The 22,669-nt window shown below is 39.9% G+C and overlaps 1 protein-coding gene across 3 annotated transcripts in view; it reads left to right on the forward strand.

Annotated features, from left to right (window-relative positions):
• The first annotated feature begins 476 nt into the window (after nucleotides 1-476).
• Nucleotides 477-22,669, forward strand: part of Bdp1 (B double prime 1, subunit of RNA polymerase III transcription initiation factor IIIB) — a 93,744-nt gene continuing 71,551 nt past the window's right edge. For 2 of the 3 annotated variants that reach the window (XM_040728891.1, XM_040728893.1), the window contains exons 1-8: nucleotides 477-903; nucleotides 5,199-5,475; nucleotides 6,915-7,024; nucleotides 7,926-7,985; nucleotides 12,127-12,258; nucleotides 14,213-14,346; nucleotides 15,903-15,997; nucleotides 18,390-18,444. In XM_040728891.1, the coding sequence (XP_040584825.1) occupies nucleotides 692-903; nucleotides 5,199-5,475; nucleotides 6,915-7,024; nucleotides 7,926-7,985; nucleotides 12,127-12,258; nucleotides 14,213-14,346; nucleotides 15,903-15,997; nucleotides 18,390-18,444 (1,075 nt within the window). In that variant the 5' untranslated portion in view covers nucleotides 477-691. The remainder of the gene's footprint in view (nucleotides 904-5,198; nucleotides 5,476-6,914; nucleotides 7,025-7,925; nucleotides 7,986-12,126; nucleotides 12,259-14,212; nucleotides 14,347-15,902; nucleotides 15,998-18,389; nucleotides 18,445-22,669) is intronic. The other variant, XM_040728892.1, reaches the window with a different exon arrangement.

Genomic DNA, 22,669 nt, shown 5'->3' on the forward strand with positions numbered 1-22,669 from the left:
GCGGATCTCTGTGAGTTCGAGGCCAGCCTGGTCTACAAAGCTACAGAGAAACCCTGTCTCGAAAAACAAAACAAAACAAAACAAAAAAACCCAAAACCAAGAAGGTCCATAAAAGATTCAGTTAAGTGGGCTGGGGGTGAAGTTCCTTGGTACCGTGCGGCATGAGTACACTGTATTGGTCCTGGGTTCAAACTCCAGCACCGCGCGTGGGGGCGGGGGGCGTTTTACAAGTTTGAGCAGGAGGATAGAGCTGTTTCCGCGCTCTTTCAGCAACTCCCGAGATCTTACAGAAGAAAGAACATCTATCTTTAAGTAAAAAAAAAAAAAAAAAAAAAAAAATCTCGGCCTCACAGGCAACCGAAGCTACAGAGCGTTTCAGTTGCTATGGTTCCCGGCGCCCGCAGTGTGACGCCAATCAGTGGCGCCGTGTGACTACGTCATGGTTTCCGGCGCCTTTTTGCGAGCCGGGACGCGGGGAGGAGAAACTTAGCTATTAGTGTGGCAGGGTCATGAAGAGGAGGCGGTGGCGGGAGAACGGAGGAGGCGGAGGGGCCGCGAACTTGCGGTAGCCAGCGCTGGGCTGGTGATTGTGGCCGCGTGGCAGGGCGAGGGCCCCAGCCCTCGGGCAGCGGCCGGGGCTCTGGGCTGAGCGCGGCGGTGGAGCCGCCGCTGCCGGTCCCCTGGCTCCGCCATGTTCCGCAGGGCACGCCTTAGCGTGAAGCCGAATGTCAGGCCTGGTGGAGGCGCCCGGGGCTCCGCCGCTCCCAATCCCCAGCGTGGACCGGAGGCTCCCAGGCCTCCCGAGCCCGCCACCGAGCCCGCTCCGAAGCCAGCGGAGCCTACAGATGTGCCTGCGGTGGATTCCGGAGGAGCGGAGCCCCAGGAAAAGGCTCCCGGGAGCAGGTGAGGTCTTGTAGAGCGAGCATGATGCCGAACTGCTGGATTTTACCACGGAGCAGTACCTCGCCTGCACCAAGCCTTTGGTGTGAGCTGATGAAACCACTCCTAACTGCACTTTAATTCCCTGATCAGAGGATGCGACTACTGATTCTGTCGCTGTTGTCGAGAAGACCATGTTTTACATGGATGAGAACCCAGGTTTCACAATTTGAAGTCAAGAATAGGCACAGTATCACTTGGAAATTTAAGTAATTCTCCTGGAGTACATTACACGGAAAGCAGTTTGGGGCTTTCATTTTGTGAACATTTATTTTAAAAGGAGAGCACCAGTGTTGCTTGAATTTTTTCTCTCCTTCCGCGCGGTAACGTGATTGAACCCAGCACCTCACGCGTGTTAGGCAAACGCACTGCCACTGAGCCACACTTGCAGCATTTGTCAAAAGGGAAGAGACTCAGGTTGCTTATTTTGGTTTGAGCGTGGACTGCTTTATAGTTACTATGTTTCGCGAATTATGACGCCTCGCCTTAGCGTCAAACACCACGTTTGGATTTAGGACTCCTACTTTAACAACTTAAAGTAGGTTGTCCTCAGGAAAATTTATTCCTCTGTTAGATGTAGTTAATGATACCTCCTTTGGGGCAGTATTGCGAGATCAGATGTGATTATATAAATTGTTTTGCACATGACATGGCAGAGTAGTACCCCCAAATTTACTAGTTGCAAAAAGATAATGAGAGTCAGGTGTAGTGTCACATGCATTTAGTCCTAGCAATAATGGAGAGGCAGAGGCAGGTGGATCTCTGTGAGTTCGAGGCCAGCCTGGCCTACATAGTGAGTTCTAGAACAATCAGGGCTACACAGTGAAGATGCTGTTTGAAAAAAACAAAACAAGGAAAGGTGATGTGACAGGTTAATATGATGACTGCAGCTTTTAAATACACAGAGGAAGAAGCCAGTAAACTACTAATCACATTGAATTACAGGGAGATGGTGGAAATTATGTTTGCATAGTAATATTTCTTCTGTTGGTCTGAGTTGGTGCTATGTGTTATTTTGATATTTCAACTGTTCACCATAATTTCCAAGTTTCTTACTTGAATTTGTTTGGAAGTTTCTACTTAGAATGAAAATACCAATATTGGGCACTTATCAAAAGGGTTTGGAGATTTATATTAACTATGTAGGAATGCATTATAATTGTTATTTTATAAATTGCCCTTAGGCCACAGTCCTAAGACATCTAGATTATGCACACACACACACATACTCTCTCACACTTGTGTTTTGTTTTGTTTATTTTTTTTTAGACAGATTTCACTATGTAGCTTTGATATGCCTGGAACAAAGAAATCCAATTGCTTCTGCCTCCTGAATAGTGGTATTAAAAGCATGTGCCACCATGCCTAGCAATTTTCTTTATTTCTTTTTTTTTAAAGACACAATTTCACGCAGCTCAGGTTGGCCTAGAACTCACCGTTCCTGAGAAGAAGCCCTTAAACATCTAGTCCTGTTTTACCTCTGAAGGCTGAGGTGACAGACTTGTGCCACTGTGCCCGGGTTTATGGGCCTGGGATGGGAGCCAGGACTTGCAGGCTGACCACGAAGTCTACCAGCTTAGCTGCATCCCAAGTCCATTGTCCTCATTGATGAAACCATTCTTTTTCTAGTTGTAGAAACCAACAGATTATGCATTTAACATATAAAGTGTTGGTGGTTGATATATGCTATATTGATTTAAAGGCTATAGTTTTTAGATAGAGAGTGCTAGAAACTGAACCCCAGAGCTTTGTGCATATTAGACAAGCAATCTACTGTAGAGAGAAGCTTTTTCCTTGACAGCTGCTTTGGTTTTTCTCCACCAGTCACCTAGGCTCTGCCGTGTTGTAGTCCCCAAATAACACACAAGACACTGTATTAATTATGAAGCTGTTGGCCTTGCTTGTTTCTTACTGGATAGCTCTGACTTAAGTATTTAACTCATCTAAGTATTTCTCTTACTGGACAGACATCTTCTCTGGCGGGCTACATGATGACTCTCTTGTTTCTCCTTCCCAGAGTCCTCCAGGACTCCTAGTCCCAACTATCTTGCTTCCTATTGGCCAACAGTGCTTTATTGACATATACACAGGACTTCCCCATCAATCTACCATTGGGTTTTATCTATCTTCAGCCTTAATAAAAGAGTTTAAATTAAAAAATCTTTTTGAGAAACTATCCCATAGGTTAAGGTAGCTTCAATTTATATATAGAACTAATAATAAAATATGATAAAAGTAATTTTTTATAGTCTTGATTTATATCCCCCTTTAAAATTTATCATCTATCCTACCTACCTACCTACCTACCTACCTACCTACCTACCTACCTATCTATCTATCAATCAGTCAAAATGTGCATTGGTGTTTTGCCTGTGTGCATGTATGTCTGTGAAGGTATCATATCCCCTGGAACTGGAGCTACAATTGTGAGGTGTCATGTGGGTGCTGGCAATTGAACCAGGGTCCTCTGGAAGAGCAGCCATTACTGTTAACCCATGAGCCATCTCTCTAGCCCCTATAATCCCCCCCTTTTTTTTGTTTGTTTGTTTTTGTTTTTCGAGACAGGGTTTCTCTGTATTGCTTTGGAACCTGTCCTGGCACTTACTTGCTCTGTAGACCAGGCTGGCCTCAAACTCACAGAGATCCACCTGCCTCTGCCTGTAAAGGCAGACGCCACCAATGCCTATACTCCCTTTTTAATGTTAAAATTTTAACGGCTACAAAGTAATAGCACTTACATATGGAGTACAATGTGTTATTTCAATATATATTTAGAACATGTCACAGTATGGTGTATCACCTTAAAAGTTTATTATTTCTTCATGTTGAGAACATTCCAGATCTTTTCTGTAACTATCTTATGACAAAAATTGTCGTCAACCGTAGTTATCCCACTATGCTGTAGTGTATTATTAGAAATAGATGTTAATGCTATTCAGCTACTTCCTGGTTTTCTTCCTTCTTTCTTCTGTTTTGCTTTTTGAGACAGTGTTTCTCTGTGTACTCCTGGCTACCCTGAAACTCTGTAGAGCAAGCTAGGCTTGAACTCAGAAATCTGCCTGCCTCTGCCACCCTAGTGATATAACTAAAGGTATATGCCACTATGCCCGGCTTTTTCTTTCTAAAAATTTTGTGTGTATGGGTGTTTTACTTTCATGTATGTCTGTCCATGCCTGGTGCCCATGGAAACTAGAAGAGGATGTCAGATCCCCTGGAACTGGAGTTACAGATAGTTGTGAACCACGTAGGGGTTCTGGGAATTGAACCCAAGCTCTCTGGAAGAGGAGCTAGTGCTTTAATCTTGAGTCATGACTCCAGCCCCATTTCTGAACAACTTATATCTAATTTATACTGTAGTCAGTGTGACTACATCTTTTTTTTTATCCTTTTTTTTTTTTTTGAGCTAGGGTCTCATGTAACCTTAGCCAGCCTCAAACTCATAATATTGCTGAGGATGCTCTTAAACTTTTCTGACCCTTCTGCCTCCACTTTCTGAGTATTGGGATTACAGACATACAGCAAAACAATAACAACAAAAAATGTCAAACCTCTCAGCTATCTAGTTACTAAAATTGGTGATTCAGCCTTGTTCTATGACTTAGTTGTTGCTTTTTTGTATTCAGCATATTATTATTATTATTATTATTATTCTTACTATTACTGTTATTGTGCTCAGCATGTTTTCTGTTGTGTTTAGGGACTAAAGTTTGAAAAACATTAACTTAAACAGCCTTCCTTAGAATTCACATACACTAAAAACTATTTTGTTAAAGATTTAGTGTGTGTGTGAGTATGAGTGAATGCCACGTGTGTTCAAGTGTTCTTGGAGGACAGAAAGTGTCAGATCTTTGGAGCTAGAGTTCCAGGTGTTTGTGAGCCACCTGATGTCGGTGCTAGAAACTGATTGTGGTCCTGTGGAAGAGTAGAAGTACACTTAACCTTTTCAGCAGTCCTGCTTTGTTTTGAGATAGTCTTACCTGGTGGGTAGCTCAAGCTGGTTGGAATTTACTATGTAACCCAGACTGGCTTCAGACTTATGTCTGCCTTCCTCAGTTTCCCTGGTGCTAGACACAGAAGTATGAGCTCCCACATTCAGCTAAGAAGTTTTAAAGTGTTTTATTGCAACTCCGTTGTAATGAACATAAATCTGAAAAGTCATTTGTGGTCTTATGTATTTGTTTTTCTGTTTAATGAGACCTTACTGTTTTAAAACTAGCATAAGACTCACGATGTCCACTCTTTCTTTTTAATTTCAATAGTGATGCAAAGGCTGGTGATGAAAATAATGTTGAAGAGTCCAGCAAATCATCCTCTGCTGTTCCACAGAGAAGAAAGCCATCGTCAAGCACGTCTAGTCTTGCGAAGCCTACTGTTAGTGTTCCTTCACAGTGTCATCCCTTATCTACAGTTAGTCACGATGCTCCACAGCCAGACCCTACTCCAGCTAAAGAGAAACAGCCATGCTCAGATAGATACCGAATATACAAAGCCCGGAAACTGAGAGAAATGTTGAAAGAAGAATTGAGGAAAGAGAAGGTAAGTGACTAAACTCAAATTTAGATGCTGCCTGCTGGATTTCTGTATTCAGGTTAGTATAACAGGCTAGCTTTAGAAGAAAAAGAAGCATGTGTTGAAATTAATGAGAGAATAATACCAGATAATGACTCATATGTAAGCATAACATCTTTTGTAATACAAAAGTATCCTTGTAAACTTACTTTTTTTTCAACTGATAGACTTTATTATTATTACTATTTATTCATTTTCAGTTTTTTTGGGGGGTTGGGGTTGAGACAAGGTTTCTCTGCATGTAGCTTTGTTTGGCTGTCCTGGAACTCAACTCTGTAGACAAGGCTGGCCTCAACTCAGAGATTCACCTGCCTCTGACTCCTGAGTGCTGGGATTAAAGGTGTGTGCAATCACCACCCACCTGCTTTCAGTTTTTGTTTTGTTTTTGGCTAGGGGGTGGGATAGGGTCTTGCCCTTTAGTTCACTGTGTAAGTCACTGTGTAGTCCAGGCCATCCTACTGACCCAGCCATCCAATTGTATCATCACATTTGTCTTGATGGTTATTTTAAAATTATTTTATTCATTTATATTTTTCAGTAGTTTTGGTGAGAGCAAAAAATATATTTTTAATGAACTTGTAGATATATACATAGTCATTAAAATAATTTCTATAAAAATGTCTAAGTGATGTGGAATATTTATTTGAATTAAAATAAGTATAATTTAATAATGTGAATTGGTAGTGTTTTAAATTGAACTATGGCAAAAAAAAAAACCATAAGGAATATATATATAGTAGAGTGTGTGTCCCTTTTAATTGATGACAGTATACAGTGGAACAATAGTAAAGCTGGTTTGGAGTTAGAAACTTAGGCTTCATCCCTTGCTAGCAGTGTGATGTTGGGCAGCTTAGTATTTTTGTATCTCTGTGAGAAACCCATATCTGCGCTCTCTTAGGTGTATCTTAACCGTCTTCAGAGTGCCTCTCTCTCTTAACTCTTAATGTAAAGCCCAGATTAAAATACCTTTAAGATAAGGGATTGTAGAGGTGATTCACTGGTAAAAGTGCTTGCTTTATGATCTCGAGTACTGGAGTTTGGATCCCAGCACCTATATAACAAGTTGGACATCCCACAGATTGCTGTAATCTCAGCTCTGAGAGGGGCTAGGATCATTGGGTCTTGCTGGCTTCCATTCTAGCTAAGATGGAAGCCCCTACCTCAAAAGAATAAGTAGAGAGTGAAAGAGGGTGACACTCTGCTCTTTTCTGGCCTCACATCCAGAATATATACTTGTATATACACACAAGTCAAATTACATTATAATAAAACCTCTAATTCTGCTTCATTTAAACAAGCTACTAAGGATATTGTATAATACAATATTTAGGTTAAATGATTTCTTAACATTAATCATAGTTACAATAGTGTGTCTGAAATTATTTATATAAAATCTCTGTATATAGAAACAATGGAAAAACAAATTTGCTACAAATGAAAGCCAGAGGCCACCAGATCGTTCGAAAATGACTATGAGAGACTTCATATACTACCTGCCAGATAGCAATCCAATGACGTAAGTAAAATTTATTTATGCTTTTATTTCATTGGGTATGTAGTGACATGGTACAGTTTCATGTTTTCCAGAATAATAAAATTTCTAACTATGAGTGTAGATAATTTTTTCCTTTGGTGCTGAGGTCTGAGCTATGCTCTTCCGATGTGCAGTTTTCACAGTTATACTCTATGACTACTCTCTGGAATGATAATGATGCCATTCCTTTATTTCCAAGATTAAAAGGGGCTCTTTAATTGTTTTAATTATTGAAATAGAGTGTAATTTCTATTTCTTATGTACTATAATGTGATATAAAGGAATGTATAGTTTTTATGCCCTATTTCATTAGTAATGATGCAATTTGAGTAACAAGTTCTTCATGAACAAAGCTTTAATTCTTTATTTAAGTTAGTCTGGGATAGAAGGCAGAAATCTTATACATCTGTTAGTTGTGTTTTTGGTGGTATAGGATGTGGAATTAGCGTATTCTTCTGTATACACTTCTATTGTGTTCACCAGATCTTTCTTGGCCTCATTGAATGAAGGAAGGGCCAGAACCCAAGTTTGAGTTTGATAACTAGCTTGCTTCATTTCCCAGGACTGAGACTGTCTCTTCACTAAGGAATTAGAGGCTAACAAATTTCTCATTTAGGGCCCAGCAGATATTGGTAGTTGATGAGCTTTTTCCTGTTTGTTTGTTTGTTTAGATTAGGGTGTGTGCTGGGAATGAACTTCATCTTCAGCCTTCACGGAGCTCATTTCCTAGGCACAAGTGAAAAAATGACTGCTGAGCATTGTTAATGAAATGTTGTCCCACATTGTATTAAAAACAGAAGCTAAGATAATTTTCTTCTTGCTATAGATAGAATTGATAAAATATCAACTTGTTAAAAAGTATTCTTTTATTTCTACTTAACAGTTCTTCAGTGGAACAAGAAAAGAAAAACGAAAAGTCTGTGGCTTCCACCCCAACAAGAGAGTGAGCACCTTATCTTGTTCTTTTTCAATCTTTTGTATTAGGTGTTTTTCTGTTATTTCTGGTGGGCCACACACAGGTGCCTCACCACTGAGTTACAATCAGCCATTGGATACACTTTTAAATGAAATTTAATGTCCTTCCTTCCTTCCTTCCTTCCTTCCTTCCTTCCTTCCTTCCTTCCTTCCTTCCTTCCTTCCTTCCTTCCCCTCCGTCCGTCTTCCTTTCTTTATTGCATGTGCTCATGCTTGGCATGCTTGTGTATGTCTGCATGTGTGTCTTGTATAGGCACGTGTGTGTTTTCCTCAGTTGCACTTGATTTATTGAGGCAAGGTCTCTTGCTGATTTTGGACTTGTCCATGTGGTCAGCTTGCCTCCAAAACCCTGTAAGAGCCGGGCGTTGATGGCGCATGCCTTTAATCCCAGCACTCGAGGCAGAGGCAGGCAGATCTCTGTGAGTTCGAGATCAGCCTGGTCTACAGAGCGAGTTCAAGGACAGCCTCCAAAGTTACAGAGAAACCCTGATTCAAAACCAAAAACCAAACCAACCCAAAACCCTGTGAGTGCTGGCTGCTAGGCCTGCCCGTCTTTTGCATGAGTTTTGAGAATGCAAACTCATTTCTCATGCTTGTGGGCAAGTATTTTATCCACCAAACACCACTAACCCCCAGCTCTCAAATGAAGTTTTCTGTTTTTCCTTAGTTATATTTGACTAGTTCCTAAAAATAGACTCATTCCTAAAAATAGTCTCAAAAAAAGAAAGAAAAATATAGAAGCTCTAGCTGGGCATGGTAACTCGTGTCTAATCTCAGCCCTTGAGAAGCTGAGGCAGGAGGATCTCAAATTCAAGGCCAGCTTGGACTACTGATATAATCCAATATTCCTGGGGAGATGTGAATAAATACCCATTTGCCCCAGATCTTGCAACATACCTGTAAGGATACCACCAAAGTCCAATTTGGTGAACCAATGAGCTTTATGGGTATTAGTTTTCAGTAATATGAGAGAGAGGTTGCTTATAGGAGCATAAGTTATTTCAAGGACAGCTGCATCACCAGGGCCCAACCCAGCTTGGGTGATGACTCATGAGAGCTGGGAACATGGCACTGTACACAGCATGGAGGCAGTTCGTCATGTTGGAGAGTGCCTTTTGGACACCACAGCACACTTGGTCTGCATCTCCTAGGCGACTTGGCTTACCTGAGTGTTTCTCAACAGTCTTTACTGCTTGTATACATTTGGGGAGGAAAGGTCAGTTTTAGGGACTTCCTGAAACCTTTGCACTTAACAAGCTTCTCTTGGGACATCCCATGTCTTAGGCTTCTCACTCACATAGGTTACATTTTGGAGGAAATTGCCACACACAACTATATAGGGAGACTGTCTCTCTACCCCCCCACAGTTGCCACACACAACTATATAGGGAGACAGTGTCTCCGAACCCTCCCCCCCACTCCCCCATTCAGAATGAAAGATCTACAGTATTTGCGTGATATATGTGTAATTGACTAATATTATGATTTACATTTATACATGTATATATATGCCTGTGTGTACCTGTGAGTGGCATAGCTTGTGGAGGTCATAGGACAGCTGAGAGTCAGTTCTCTTCCAACATTTGGGTTCCATGTATTGGAATCAGGTTGTCAGGGTTGACAACCTGTGGCTTTCTTTACCAGCTGGGCCATCTCATCTTACTGGCCTCATGAGTTTTATTAGAGATGTTTAAATTGAGAATTTTGAGACAGGGTCTCTCTATGTAGCCTTGACTAGTCTAGAACTTTCTGTGTAGGTCACACTGGGCCCTGAACTTAGCGAGATCATCCTGTGACTCTGAGTGCTAGGGCTAAAGACATGCACCACTATGCTCAGCAAATGGAGTTGTTTGTTGTAAAAAAAATAGTAGCTTTAAGTAGTAAAAAATTCAAAAAGAACAAAAGGAATATTGACAGAAAGAAGTCTTCGCTCCTTTCTGTCTTTGTGGTTGGTTCTTTCTCCTCCCCCAATAAAAACGACACTTTTTTTTTAATTACATGAATTTATTGTGTGTGTGTGTGTGTGTGTGTGTGTGTGTGTGTGTGTGTGTGTGTGTATGGGCACATGCGTGCTATGGTGAATGTGGAGGGAGGTGAGAAGATAGTTTATGGGAGTCGGTGTGTGTCCTGCAGATTGAACTCATGTTGTCAGACTTAGTGCAAGTGCCTTAACCCTCCAAGCCATCTCCTCAGCTCACCTATTTTGAAACATATCATTCCAGATTTATAATTTGTGTGTACTTCAATAAAATATTAAGCAGACATTGTATTGGAGACTAAGATTCAGATTCATCTTTTGACAAACTAAGTTATAATTAGATAGGAGCAGGAAGTTCTGGTGGGCTTTGAACCTTGGGCTGACTGAGTCCAAGAGCTGGACAGGCTGGTGCACCTTTGTGATCCCAGTAGCTGAGGCTGAGGCTGAGGCTAGCCTGGGCCACATAGTGAGGACCCAGTTCCCTAGGGCCCCCTAGCAGTATCTTCCTCTAAGGTTTCATAGCAAGATCCCACCCCAGAGACTAAGAAAATAAAGCAAAACTAAAAAAAGATAATGCTAGTATATATCTTTCAGAAAGCTAGAAAAATAGATTCTGTATGTTTTTATCACAAGCCTAATTTAAACATCATACTGTATTTTTATCAATCGAGACATCCCATGGTATCATTGCTCTGCAATTTTCATGTGTTTCTGTATGAGTTAAGAGATGAGGGAATGGAGACATGGCTCAGCGGTTAAGAGTTTCAGGGAACCTAGATTCAGTTGCTAGCACCCCATTCGGTGACTCATAGCCATCTGTAACCCCAGTTCTGGCTTCCACAGCACTAGGCACAGAGTGTAACAAGCATGCAAACAAAACACCTATACACAGCAAATAAATTAAAGTAAAAATAGCTTTCAATGAAAAAATAGACAAAAATTTTTCTTGGCTTTTAGTTCTGTTCTGCAATCCAGAGTGAAGGTTCTCTAACTCTCAAGTGACATAACACTGCTAGCCTTGTAAGACTGTTCTGAATTGAAGTTGTCTGGAAGGTAGTGGGAAGGGTTTTTGTTAATTCTGTTGTAGTGGTGGTTTATTTAATACTCTGTTAAGATAGAAAAATAACATTTATTTATTCATTTTCTTTTATTATTGGCTCCAAACCCAAGCTATACTATGTACCAATGAGTTACACATCTGATACCATTTGTTTATTTTAAATGAGTAAAGATTCCTTTTTTTTTTTTTTTTTTTTTTTTTGGTTTTTTGAGACAGGGTTTCTCTGTGGCTTTGGAGGCTGTCCTGGAACTCACTCTGTAGACCAGGCTGGCCTCGAACTCACAGAGATTCGCCTGCCTCTGCCTCCCGAGTGCTGGGATTAAAGGCGTGCGCCACCAATGCCCGGCTTAAGATTCCTTTTTTTTTTTCTTTAACATTTCCTATTAAATGCTACCAAATAGCTGGGTGGTAGTGGTGCACACTTTTAATCCCAGCACTCAGGAGGCAGAGTCAGGTGGATTTCTGAGATCAAGGCCAGCCTGACCTACAAAGTAGTCCCAGGACAACCAGGGCTACACAGTGAAGCCCTGTCTCAAAAACAAACAAATACTACCAAATAACATTTGGAAAAACTTTATAACTCCTCCCTCCTCTGTGTATCTTAACCGTGCGCCTATCAATCCATCCACATCTGTCTATTTATTTTGAGTCAGGGTCTTAATGTAAAGTCCATATTGATGGATGGTGCCATCCTCCTTAGTGCCAAGATTATATTGTGTACCACCATGCCTGGCAGGTCATGCTTTTTGTTTTTGTTTTTGTGTTTTTCCAGTTAAGTTTTAGGGAAAATCTGAAATAGCTTTTTTTTTTTTTAAAGATTTATTTATTATATACACACTGTTCTGCCTGCATGTCAGAAGAGGGCACCAGGTCTCATTATAGATGGCTGTGAGCCACCATGTGGTTGCTGGGAATTGAACTCAGGACCTCTGGAAGAGCAGCCAGTGCTCTTAACCTCTGAGCCGTCTCTCCAGCCCCTGAAATAGCTTTTTTAATAACTTGTTTTGAACTTATACTTTTCAGGAAATACTTGTGCTTTGTTGCTAATTGACTATGTTTCTTTACGTTTAGTAGGCAAGAAAATCCGAGCACTCATGATGCTGACGATAATGAGGAAGGGGAAGAGGAGACAGATGATGGGCCCCTGCTGGTTCCTCGAGTAAAAGTGGCAGAAGATGGTTCTATTATTTTAGATGAAGAAAGGTGAGTTAGGAGATGGGGTGAGAGGGAGAGAGGGAGATGATGGCAGAGAACACATGTTTGTCTAAGGAGAGGTTCCATTTCTTAATCTGTCAGTATAACTGTTTAACCCCACTTTATAGATTTACATTAGGAATGTTGTAAACAGAAAAGCAAACTAAATTAACTTATACTTTTAGCATGTTTTGCAAAAGATGGTATCACTCTATTTTCTGTCAACCTAACTTTGTTTTACTCCCCTTGCTGTTAATCTAGTCTAGCTGCTGAATCAGCTGTGTGCTATTATCCACTGAGGGTTGGTTTCTAGGATTGACCCAGTCTTGAAGTTGGTATTTAGGTTTTATCACATTATTCACTAATTTCAATTTGTTTGAGTTTTTGAGGCATGGTCTCATTGAGTAGCCCTGGCTGGCCTGGAACTCACTTTTTAGACCAGGTTGGTCTCGAACTTCACAGGGATCCATCTTTTTCTGTCTCCTGAGTGCTAGGATTAAAGTTGTATTCCACCACTCCTCACTCTAATTTTATATTTTGGTGTATGGTCCTAATGGGCAATCTCTTGGAATCTGAGTTATATGTGATTGTAAGCTGTCTGATGTGGGTGCTGGGAACTGAATTTGAATCCATTGGAAGAGCAGCAAGCACACAAACATACTGTTTTTCAATACTTTTGAAAGTTTCAAATTTTGTACAGCATGATTTGGTCATATTTCCAGATCTACTTCTTCCTTTGTGGCCTTTTTTTTTTTTTTTTCAAAACCCTTCAAGACCAGTAGGTTCTACCCAAATATTCTTGGATGTATGGTATTTCATTGGAGCATGGCTAACTTATTAGGAGATATAGTCTTAGAGAAAACTCTCTTCCTTCACCAGCAGCTGCTGATTGCTATTTGCTGCACAGGTAGGGTGGGATTTTGTGTTCAACTCCCCTCTCCAAGCTGGGATTTGCTCTAGTTTGGGCTTGCAGAGGTTTTGTGTATGCTGTAACAGTTGCTGTGAGTTCATATGTGTAGCTGTTACCTTGCTGTGTGTCCAGAAGGTGTCACTTTGTAGTCATCCCGGCTCTTACATGCTTTCCACCCTTTCTTCCAAGTGACTCTTGAGGCATGGAAGGAGTATGTGTTACATATGTTGCATTTAGGGTTGAATATTTTGTAGTCTCTTATTCTCTGCGCTTTGGCCTTGTGGGTCTCTCCTAATCATTATCTACGACAAGTAGAAGTATCTCAGATGAGGGCTGAGAGTTGTGCTGATCTTTGGGTATAACAGTAAGTCATCAGGAGCATCAAGCAATTCGTAACTGCTGACCTATCTCTCCAGCTCTAAAATGTGTATTTTATAAGGGATTAGTTAATAAAGAGAAATGAAAGGTTTCAGAAGTTTAGTTAATAAAAATGTATATGACATTTAAATTTGACTATAATAAACAAATACACTGATAAGTTTTTATATATGATGGTGATTTTACATGTCATTAATAGGTAAAGTGTTATTAGCCCAGGAGGCATGTAGAAACCAACAAAACAAAACCAGTTGTGATGGTACATGCCTACAATCTCAGCATGTGGGAAGCAGAGATAGATGAATAGGAATTCAAGGCTATCCTTAGCTACATAGCAAGTTCCAGGCTACCTTGAACTACATAAAGCCTGGTCTAAAAATCAGATAAACAGACAGGCAGACAAAAAACAAGTAAGGCAATAGAACCATTGTTTATTTTTTAGGTAGTCTAAAGTTATTTTGAAAGTGCTGTCATGAAAATAGGTTGGCATTTATTTCTGCCCCTTATGAATAATGTTTGCAGAATATTTATTTCAAATTTAAATATCATTTTTTCAAATATATATTTTCAATATTACTGCTATGATAAATTTTAGAATACAGCTAGTTAAATCTTATCTACTGTTTTTCATGCTTCTTTTTAGTGTGACTGTATTTGAAAATGTCTTTCTTTCAGTCTAACTGTAGAAGTTTTGAGAACAAAAGGCCCCTGTGTTGTTGAGGAAAATGATCCTATATTTGAGCGAGGCTCAACAACTACTTATTCCAGCTTCAGGAAAAACTATTACTCAAAACCTTGGTCAAATAAAGGTAACTAATTCTCTTTAAAAGTTGTATGCTGCTTTTTTGAAATAATGAACTGTTTTATGTTTTTGAATGACTTCTAGTAAATTAAAGTGTCATGTTGTCTTCTATCCATTTAATTTTACTGGTTCCCCTACTCCTTCCCCTACTATATGTTTGACTTTACCCTAGAAATCATTTGCCTGGATTCTTCAGCTTTTTCAGATTCTGCAAAGAAACAACATTTAAGTGAATACTTAGCAGTGTTTCTGTGTAAGCATCATACACTAGCCATTTGCACCAGGAGAGCATCCTGTTTCCAGTATTTCTAATCACTGTAATGTTCTCCTTGAAAACAGTGTCTAATCACGTTTCTACAGGCATCCCCCAGTGAAAGTGCATGCCTAGAGTGCAAGCACTGAGAAGGTTAGACAGGCGGACCATGAGTCTGAGGCCAGCCTCCGCTGGTGATGGTGTACCCCTGTAATCTCAGCACTTGGGCCAGGACAACCAGGGCTGCCCAGAGAAACGCTTGTCTTACACACACACACACTCACACACACACACACACACCCCTCCCAATAAAGAATCTTACCTAAAATAAACAGACAACAGCAACAAAACATACTTCATGGCGGAACTTACTGGATTTTAACATAAAAAAATAGTTTGTTGAAAAATTGTTAAGCATGTCAGGATATAGGGCAAAAAAAAAGGGGGGGGATTCTGTACTTCTCTGACTATTACCAATTCTATTTTTTTAAGATAAGTTCTGTCAGGCTTGTCACATTTTCCCTCATTTTCTCCCTCCCCTTCCTCAACATAGTAAAGAACACCACAGCTCCTTAGGTCCAGTGAACATTTTCCTAAATTCTTTCTTTTATTTTTTTTTCACTAGTCACTGAGTATTTTATTTCCTATAGGTGGCTAAACACAAAAGCCCCATCAATTTATATTTTTACCACTTGCTTATAAAAAGTATTATTTTCCCATGACTTTGCCAATAATAATTTTGTAAGTTTTATTAGCTTATGGAAATCTAATATTCCAAAATACTCAAGTTTGGTTTTACCTGGTTGGGTCGTCCTCTCTTTCTCCCAGCAGGTACATGTGACGATCAAGCTTTTAGGGACATTGTGAAGTAGGCGTATGGAACTTTTAGTTGTCTACTGGGCCACCTGCCTCACTTTCATAGTTGTCCCTTTTGGGTCCAGACCAAGTCAGAGGTCTTATGGGGCAGGGCACTACCAGGAAATCTGGTCCTGTCAGATGGGTTCTCAAACTGGTTCTTATCCCACCAGGCTTGAGGCAGAGTCTAGGCTTAGAACCTTGCACTATGTACACCAGGAGTCCTGGAACTCAGCAGTTCTTGTTACCATAGCCTCCTGAGTTCTGGGATTATGGCATGTACCACTACACTTATATATGGAGATTTTTTTTCCTTAAATGTATTAGGGTGTTTAAGATTCTTTGAGTTTCTTTTCAATAAAATTAAATATTGTATAGCTTACTTCTAACTAATATTCTTAGGTTATTTTGTCTGAACAGAAAATTAATTTTTACTTAATCTTTTATTTTTACAGAAACAGACATGTTTTTTTTGGCCATCAGCATGGTAGGAACTGACTTTTCTATGATTGGACAGCTTTTTCCTCACAGAGCAAGGATAGAAATTAAGGTAAAGTATACCTAAACATTTTTTGATTAGTCAGGGTCAAAAAATTAGTAAGTTTTTTTTTCTTTTAACTTAATTCATAGTGATATGTTCTCTATTATGTTGTGTGTGTGAGACATTTATTCTTGTAAAATTTCTCAAGTTTAGTGTAGTTCTATCTCCTGAAGTTTTATGACTTAAAATGTATTTGAGGACTGCTGATAAGATGCTGGAATTAAGAGTTAGTTAATGAAAAGAGACGGTAGATGTATCAGAGCACTTAGAGTAAGTGCAGCTTTATGATTGTAAAGTGTCTCGTAGATTTCTAGAGTAATATGAAAAGTGCTTAGCCCAGTGCTCGGGAGGCAGAGGCAGGTGGATCTCTGAGTTTGAGGCTAGCCTGGTCTACAGAGAGAGTTCCAGGACAGTCAGGAATATACACAGAGAAACCCTGTCTTGAAAACAGAAACAAATAAAAAATTTCTTGTGTCAGTATTGATGCTAAGCTGTGGAGTTCATATCTATATATAACACGTTACTGTTGTATTACCATTAGCATTTGTAGGATCTATAATGATAACCCTCTTTGATCTGTTTTCTTTTTTCTTCATCACTCATCTGTTTTCTTTTGAGACAGGGTTTCGTTTTGTAACCCAGGTTGGCTTCCAATTTGTGATCCTCATCACTTAGCCTCCTGATTCATCTTTCTTTAAGGACTTACTAACTCTAAAAAGTCTTTGTCATTAGCCAGATGTGGTGGTGTGTGCCTATAGTTGTAGTACTTAAGGGGTGGCAGAAGAATCATGAGTTTAAGACCAGCCTTGGCTGCATGAGACCTTGCACTAAAAGACTACAAATGAACTTAGCAAACAAGCTCTGAGGCATGTCTCAGCCGGTAAAGCCCTGGCCTTGTAAGCATGAAGGTCAGAGTTTGATTTCTGAGCACCCACACAGAATGGAAAAGGTAAAATGTGGGGCATGTCACTGCATGCCTGGAACCCCAAAACTTAAGAGGTAGAGACAGGAAGATTAGAAATTCAAGATTGTCTTTTAGTTGAATAGTCAGCATGAGGCAGCAGTTCAGTACATTGGTCCTTGTCTTAAAAAAAAATTCTATCTTATATGATATATACTATGTACAGATGAATCAGGTACCATATGTAAATGAGATAAACGGGGTTTAATTTTTTGCTTAGTTATTTCTGTATAGACTTCCCTCTGTTACACTTAAAAACACTTTGGAATAATAATAATATAAGAGGTTTAACCTTAGGAATATTTTTGGTTGGATAAAGTGAATGTTAACTTAATTGACTATACATCATTTTATCTATTTTGTGTGGTAGTCAAATATTTTTTGTTTGTTTGTTTATTGTTTTTTCTGGTTCTCTCCTTCCCCCAAGACAGGTTTGTTTTTCTGGCTTTTTAGGACAGGGTTTCTCTGGGTAGCCCTGGCTGTCCTGGCACTCATTCTGTAGTCCAGGCTGGCCTCGAAGTCAAGAGATTTGCCCACCTTTGCCTCCTGAGTGAGTGCTGGGACTAAAGTCATGTACCACCATCACCTGGCTTAGTCACAGTTGCCTGGCTTTAATTACAATCTATTTCTCATGTGTACATGTGTGTGTTTATGAATATGTGTTTATATAGGCCCACACATACCCAGGGAGTATATGCAAGTAATAGGATCACTCAGTGGGAGCTGGCTCTATCTTTCCACCTTTGTAACAGTTCTGGATGTTGAACTGAAGTTGTCAAGTTTGGCCCATGACGACTTTCTCTGTACTGTAAAGCTAGCCTTCATTGCTTATTTCTGCTGTTGATAATAAAGACAGGATGAAGATTTGTGTGACTCTTTCATCCTCATTACAAAAAAGTTTATACATTATATTTATTTGCAGTGTGTATGTCCGCACATACAGTAACCAAGGAGGCAAGAAGAGGGCATTAATTCTTTGAACTGAAGTTACAGAGGGTTGTGAGCCTTCAAGTGGCTACTAGATAATGAACCCAAGTCTTGGAAGAGCAGCCAGTGCTCTTCCCCATTGAGCCATCTATTCTAGCCATCAATCCTCAGTTTTAAGAACTAAAGCTTTGGGCTGGAGAGATGGCTCAGAGGTTAAAAGCACTGGCTGCTCTTCCAGAGGTCCTGAGCTCAATTCCCAGCAACCACATGGTGGCTCACAACCATCTACAATTAAATCTGGTGCCCTCTTCTGGCATTTAGGCAGAACACTGTGTATGTAAAAAAAAAAAAAAAAAAGAAACTAAAGCTTTAAATAACTTAGTCTATTGGCAAAAATATACCATTTAATACTGGATAGTGTGCTTTGTAGAATTTCATATTAATTGCTCACTAATTAAAAATAATCCTTGTTTAATGGCAGAACATTACTTTAGATCTTTTTGTTGTTAACAGAATAAATTTAAACGTGAAGAAAAAACAAATGGATGGAGAATAGACAAAGCATTCCGTAAGTATTAAAGAATTCCTTCACGAAAAATTATTTGTAGAGGTTGAAAAATGGCCAATGCTTTGTCTTTGGCTCTAGTGTTTTAGATTCCTTATAATGGCATAAGAATGAGTGAAAGCTTTCCCTTTTTTCTTTTTTTTAAAGATAAGGTCTTGGTGTATATTCCAGCCTAGTCTGAACTTTTGATCCTTGTACCTCAGCCTCTAAGTGCTGGTGTTATAGGTATGCACCACTGTGCCTGAGGTTTTTGTTTGTTTGTTTTTGTTGGGACAGGGTTTCTCTGTGTTTTCCTGGCTCTTCTAGGACTTACTATGTAGACCAGGCTGGCCTTGCTCACCGAGATCCATCTGCCTCCCAAGTGCTGGATTTAAAGGCATGGTCTATCCTGGCTTGTGTCTGAGATTTTTATTTAACAGAATGAGTTTGCTAATTCTGATTACAAATCTGTAATCAAAGAATTAGCCAAAATATCCAGAAGCAGGTAAGCAGAGTTTTTTTGTTTTGTTTTTGTTTTTGTTTTCGAGACAGAGTTTCTCTGTGTAACAGCCCTGGCTGTCTTGGAACCCATTTTGTAGACCAGGCTGGCCTCAAATTCACAGACATCTATCTGCCTGTGCTTCTGGATTGTGCTGGGATTCCATTCAGGTGTGCCACCATCTCCTGGCAGTAAGTCCATGAATTTATGCAATAATTGATAATGAAAAGTGGCTTTTTCAAAGTTTTATTTTGTATCTATGCGTGTGTGGATGTGCACAAGCATGTGTATCAGAGGACATCTTATAGAAGTTGGTCTTTGCCTTCCATCCTGTGCCTCTGCACTAAATTTAGGGTGTCAGGCTTGGTAGAAAGTGTTTTTATAAACTGAGTTGTCTCACTCGCCCCTGAGTGGGTTTTTATGGAAAGGGGACTACGTTGAAGAGATAGTTCATGGGAAATAGATGTCCTTAGCAGATTCCTTTTGTTGTCAGCCAGTCCTTGTGTCAATAGCATTGACTACCTGCTGTGATCTGGCTCCTCTTGAAAATGTGTTGGCGAATAAGGCAGGTGAGAAAACTGCTCAGAGAGCCCTGACTTTAAACCGGTGGGGCTTATTGAGAAGTACATATCAGGTAGAGACTGAGTTCTTGGAATGAAGAAAAAGGAGTTAGGTCTTGATACTTATATTGATCCTCAGTGAAGTTCTTTATGAATGGGTAACATTTAAATTTAGATCCGATTTAAAAGAGCGGCAGGAGCCATCTAGCTTGTAATACCGTCATTAAAATTATTATTCTTTTCTGTTTATAAGTCTATAAGAAGACTATAAGCGATCTATAAGTAACAGCAAATTTGTTTAAAATAGTTTTTTTGGTACATTAACCACCTGGAGTTTATTAAAGGGGAGGAGGGGGAGAGTGAGAGCGGAAGAAGAGAGAGAGAGAAAGTGGGGAGAGCAAGAGAGAGGGGGGTTATGAGAAGAGCAAGAGGAGAGAGCAAAGAGAGGAAAAGCTAAAATAGTTTTTTAAATGTTTTGGTGGGTACATATATTTCATGAACAAATAAGTATCAGCATTTCATAATTAATGTGTCAGTGTTCATTTAACCATTAAATTAGCTGTAGTGCCAAATTTAATTACTTCTAGATAAAACTAAAAAACAATTCTTTCTGAGATATAGGACCTTATTGTTTAGCCCTGGCTGTCTTGAAAAACTCTACATAGACCAGGCTGTCGCTGGTTTCTTTCTAGCCTGGTCCTGCTGCCACTTTAGCCCCAAATAAAACACATGAACACTACATTAATTATAAAAGTGTTAGCCGATGTCTAGGGCTTCTTATTGACTATCTCTGTCTTAATTATTAACCCATTTCTATTCTAAGTATTTTCCATGTGGTCTTATCATACTGGAGAATGCCCAGACCTGTTACTACTTTGTGGTCTACATGACGCCTCCTTTTGGTGGACCCTCTCTGCCTACTTTTCCCAGAATTCTCCTTGACCCGCCTATCTTCTTGCCTCTATTGGCCAAACAGTGCTTTATTCATCAACCAATAAGAAAAACATATGCAGAAGGATACCCACCATCACCAGGCTAGACTCAAACTCACAGAGATCCACCTGTTTCTGCCCCTCAAGTGCTAGAATTAAAGGTGTACATCACTGTGCCTGCCTAATTTTTTTTTTAAGATTTATTTTATTGCTGAGCGTTGGTGGCGCACACCCTTAATCCCATCACTCGGGAGGCAGAGGCAGGCGGATCACTGTGAGTTCGAGACCAGCCTGGTCTACCTAGTGAGTTCCAGGACAGCTTCCAAAGCCACAGGGAAACCCTGTCTCGAAAAACCAAAAAAAAAAAAAAAAAAAAACGATTTATTTTATTTTGTGTGTATGTGTCGAGTGCCTGCATGTATGTGTCTGTGCCTTGTGTGTACCTGGTGTCCACAGAGGACAGAAGAAGGTATTGCATTCCTTGGAACAGGAGTTATCAGGTGGTTGTGAGCTGCCAGGTGTTTTCTGGGAACTCAACCCATCCTTCTTCAAGGGCAGCAAGTACTTTTTAACTGCCAAGCCATTTCTTTAGTTCCAAACCTCCCCCGCCCCTTGTAGTGCTGGCTTGCCAGGAGCTCAGAATGTAGGCTAGACTGGCTTCAAATTCACAGAGACTCATCTACCTCTGCCTCCTGAGTTCTGGGATTAAAGGTGTGTACACCGCAAGGCCCAGCTCAAGTAAAATATCTGGCTTTTTTTTTCTTTTGGTTTTTCTAATCAGGGTTTCTTTGTATTATTTTGGAGCTTGTCCTGGAACTCGCTCTGTAGACCAGGCTGGCCTGGAACTCACAGAGATCCACCTGCCTCTGCCTCCCGAGTGCTGGGATTAAAGGCGTGCGCCACCAATACCTGGCCCTTTTACTTTTTGTTTTCAAGTAAAGTAAAATTTCTTAATTAAAGAAATAATCAGCCATAGGGCTGGCTAAATAATTCATATGATTTAGAGAATATCCACTGTATAGCGTGTGAATTTATTTTATGGAGTAGGCAACATGGTAGGTGAGTGGGTCTGATGTCCAGTCTTGTGTCTTCAACTCAAAGTATTTTCAGAAATGGCTCCTGGAAGAGCTAGAGTATTTTGAATAGAGGAACTTTCATATTTAAAAATTGGAGAAACTTTCCACTGGGCCTAATATAGTATCAGAAAATTTATGGATTTCATAGTTTTATTTTTCCTTCTGATTTTTGTTCTTTGTAGTAGGAAATGAAAAAATTAAAGAAAAACTCCTGTGGGTTTTTAAAATTTTCTTTCCTTTTTTTTTTTGGTTGTTAGGAGACAGGGTTTCTCTGTATTGTTTTGGAGGCTGTCGGTCCAGCCTGGCCTCGAACTCAGAGATCCGCCTGCCTCTGCCTCCTGAGTGCTGGGATTAAAGGCGTGCGCCACCACCGCCCAGCTCCTGTGGGTTTTTAAAAGATATATATATATATACATACATACATACATACATACATATATACATTCATGTGTGTGAATGTATGTATACATGTATGTTTGCCATGTGTGTATGGTGCCTTTGGAGGTCAGCAGAGGGCAGTTTATCATTTCGCATTGGAGTTATGGATGTTTGTGATTTACCATGTGAGTGCTGGGCTGAGAACTGAACCCGTGTCCTCTGCAAGAGTAAAAAGTGCACTAAGCCTCTGAGCCATCTCTCCAGCTTTCTTCATGGCTTTGTTTTTGTGTTTTTTGGAAAGGGTCCTATATTTAAGTCCTCTTGACCCACTTAAAAGATTCTTTTTGGATTGCTTGGGTGCTGGTTCATTGTTGTGGAGAATCAGAATAGATTAGTATTTTACCATGTATCTCTCTTCCTGAGTCATTTTTGTGATCTTTCTGTACATTCTCCAGAGTCTAGATGTAAAGTTTGTAGATTCATTCCTTTTTTTTTTTTTTACTGATTGCTGTCTTTATTACACAGATGACAGTGGCAGTATCTCTGGTTTCATTGGACTGTTTTATGTTTACTTTCTGTTATAGATGCTTTGAAGAATACACAGTGAAGTGGTTGTGATGAAAAGAGGGCATGTTGTAATCATAGGCATTTGGAGGATGTCTTAGTTATCTTCATTTATGTTTGGGGGCTGAAAAGGTTCTTGGGTCACCTAATGCATGTGCTCTATCACTGAATTATCTCCTGGCCCTATCTTTGCCACTTAAAATAAGTGATAGATAGTTCAAAGTGTAACTTGAATTTTAA

Source organism: Mesocricetus auratus, unplaced genomic scaffold (assembly GCF_017639785.1).
Source record: "Mesocricetus auratus isolate SY011 unplaced genomic scaffold, BCM_Maur_2.0 Super-Scaffold_100020, whole genome shotgun sequence".
NCBI classification, from domain to species: domain Eukaryota; kingdom Metazoa; phylum Chordata; class Mammalia; order Rodentia; family Cricetidae; genus Mesocricetus; species Mesocricetus auratus.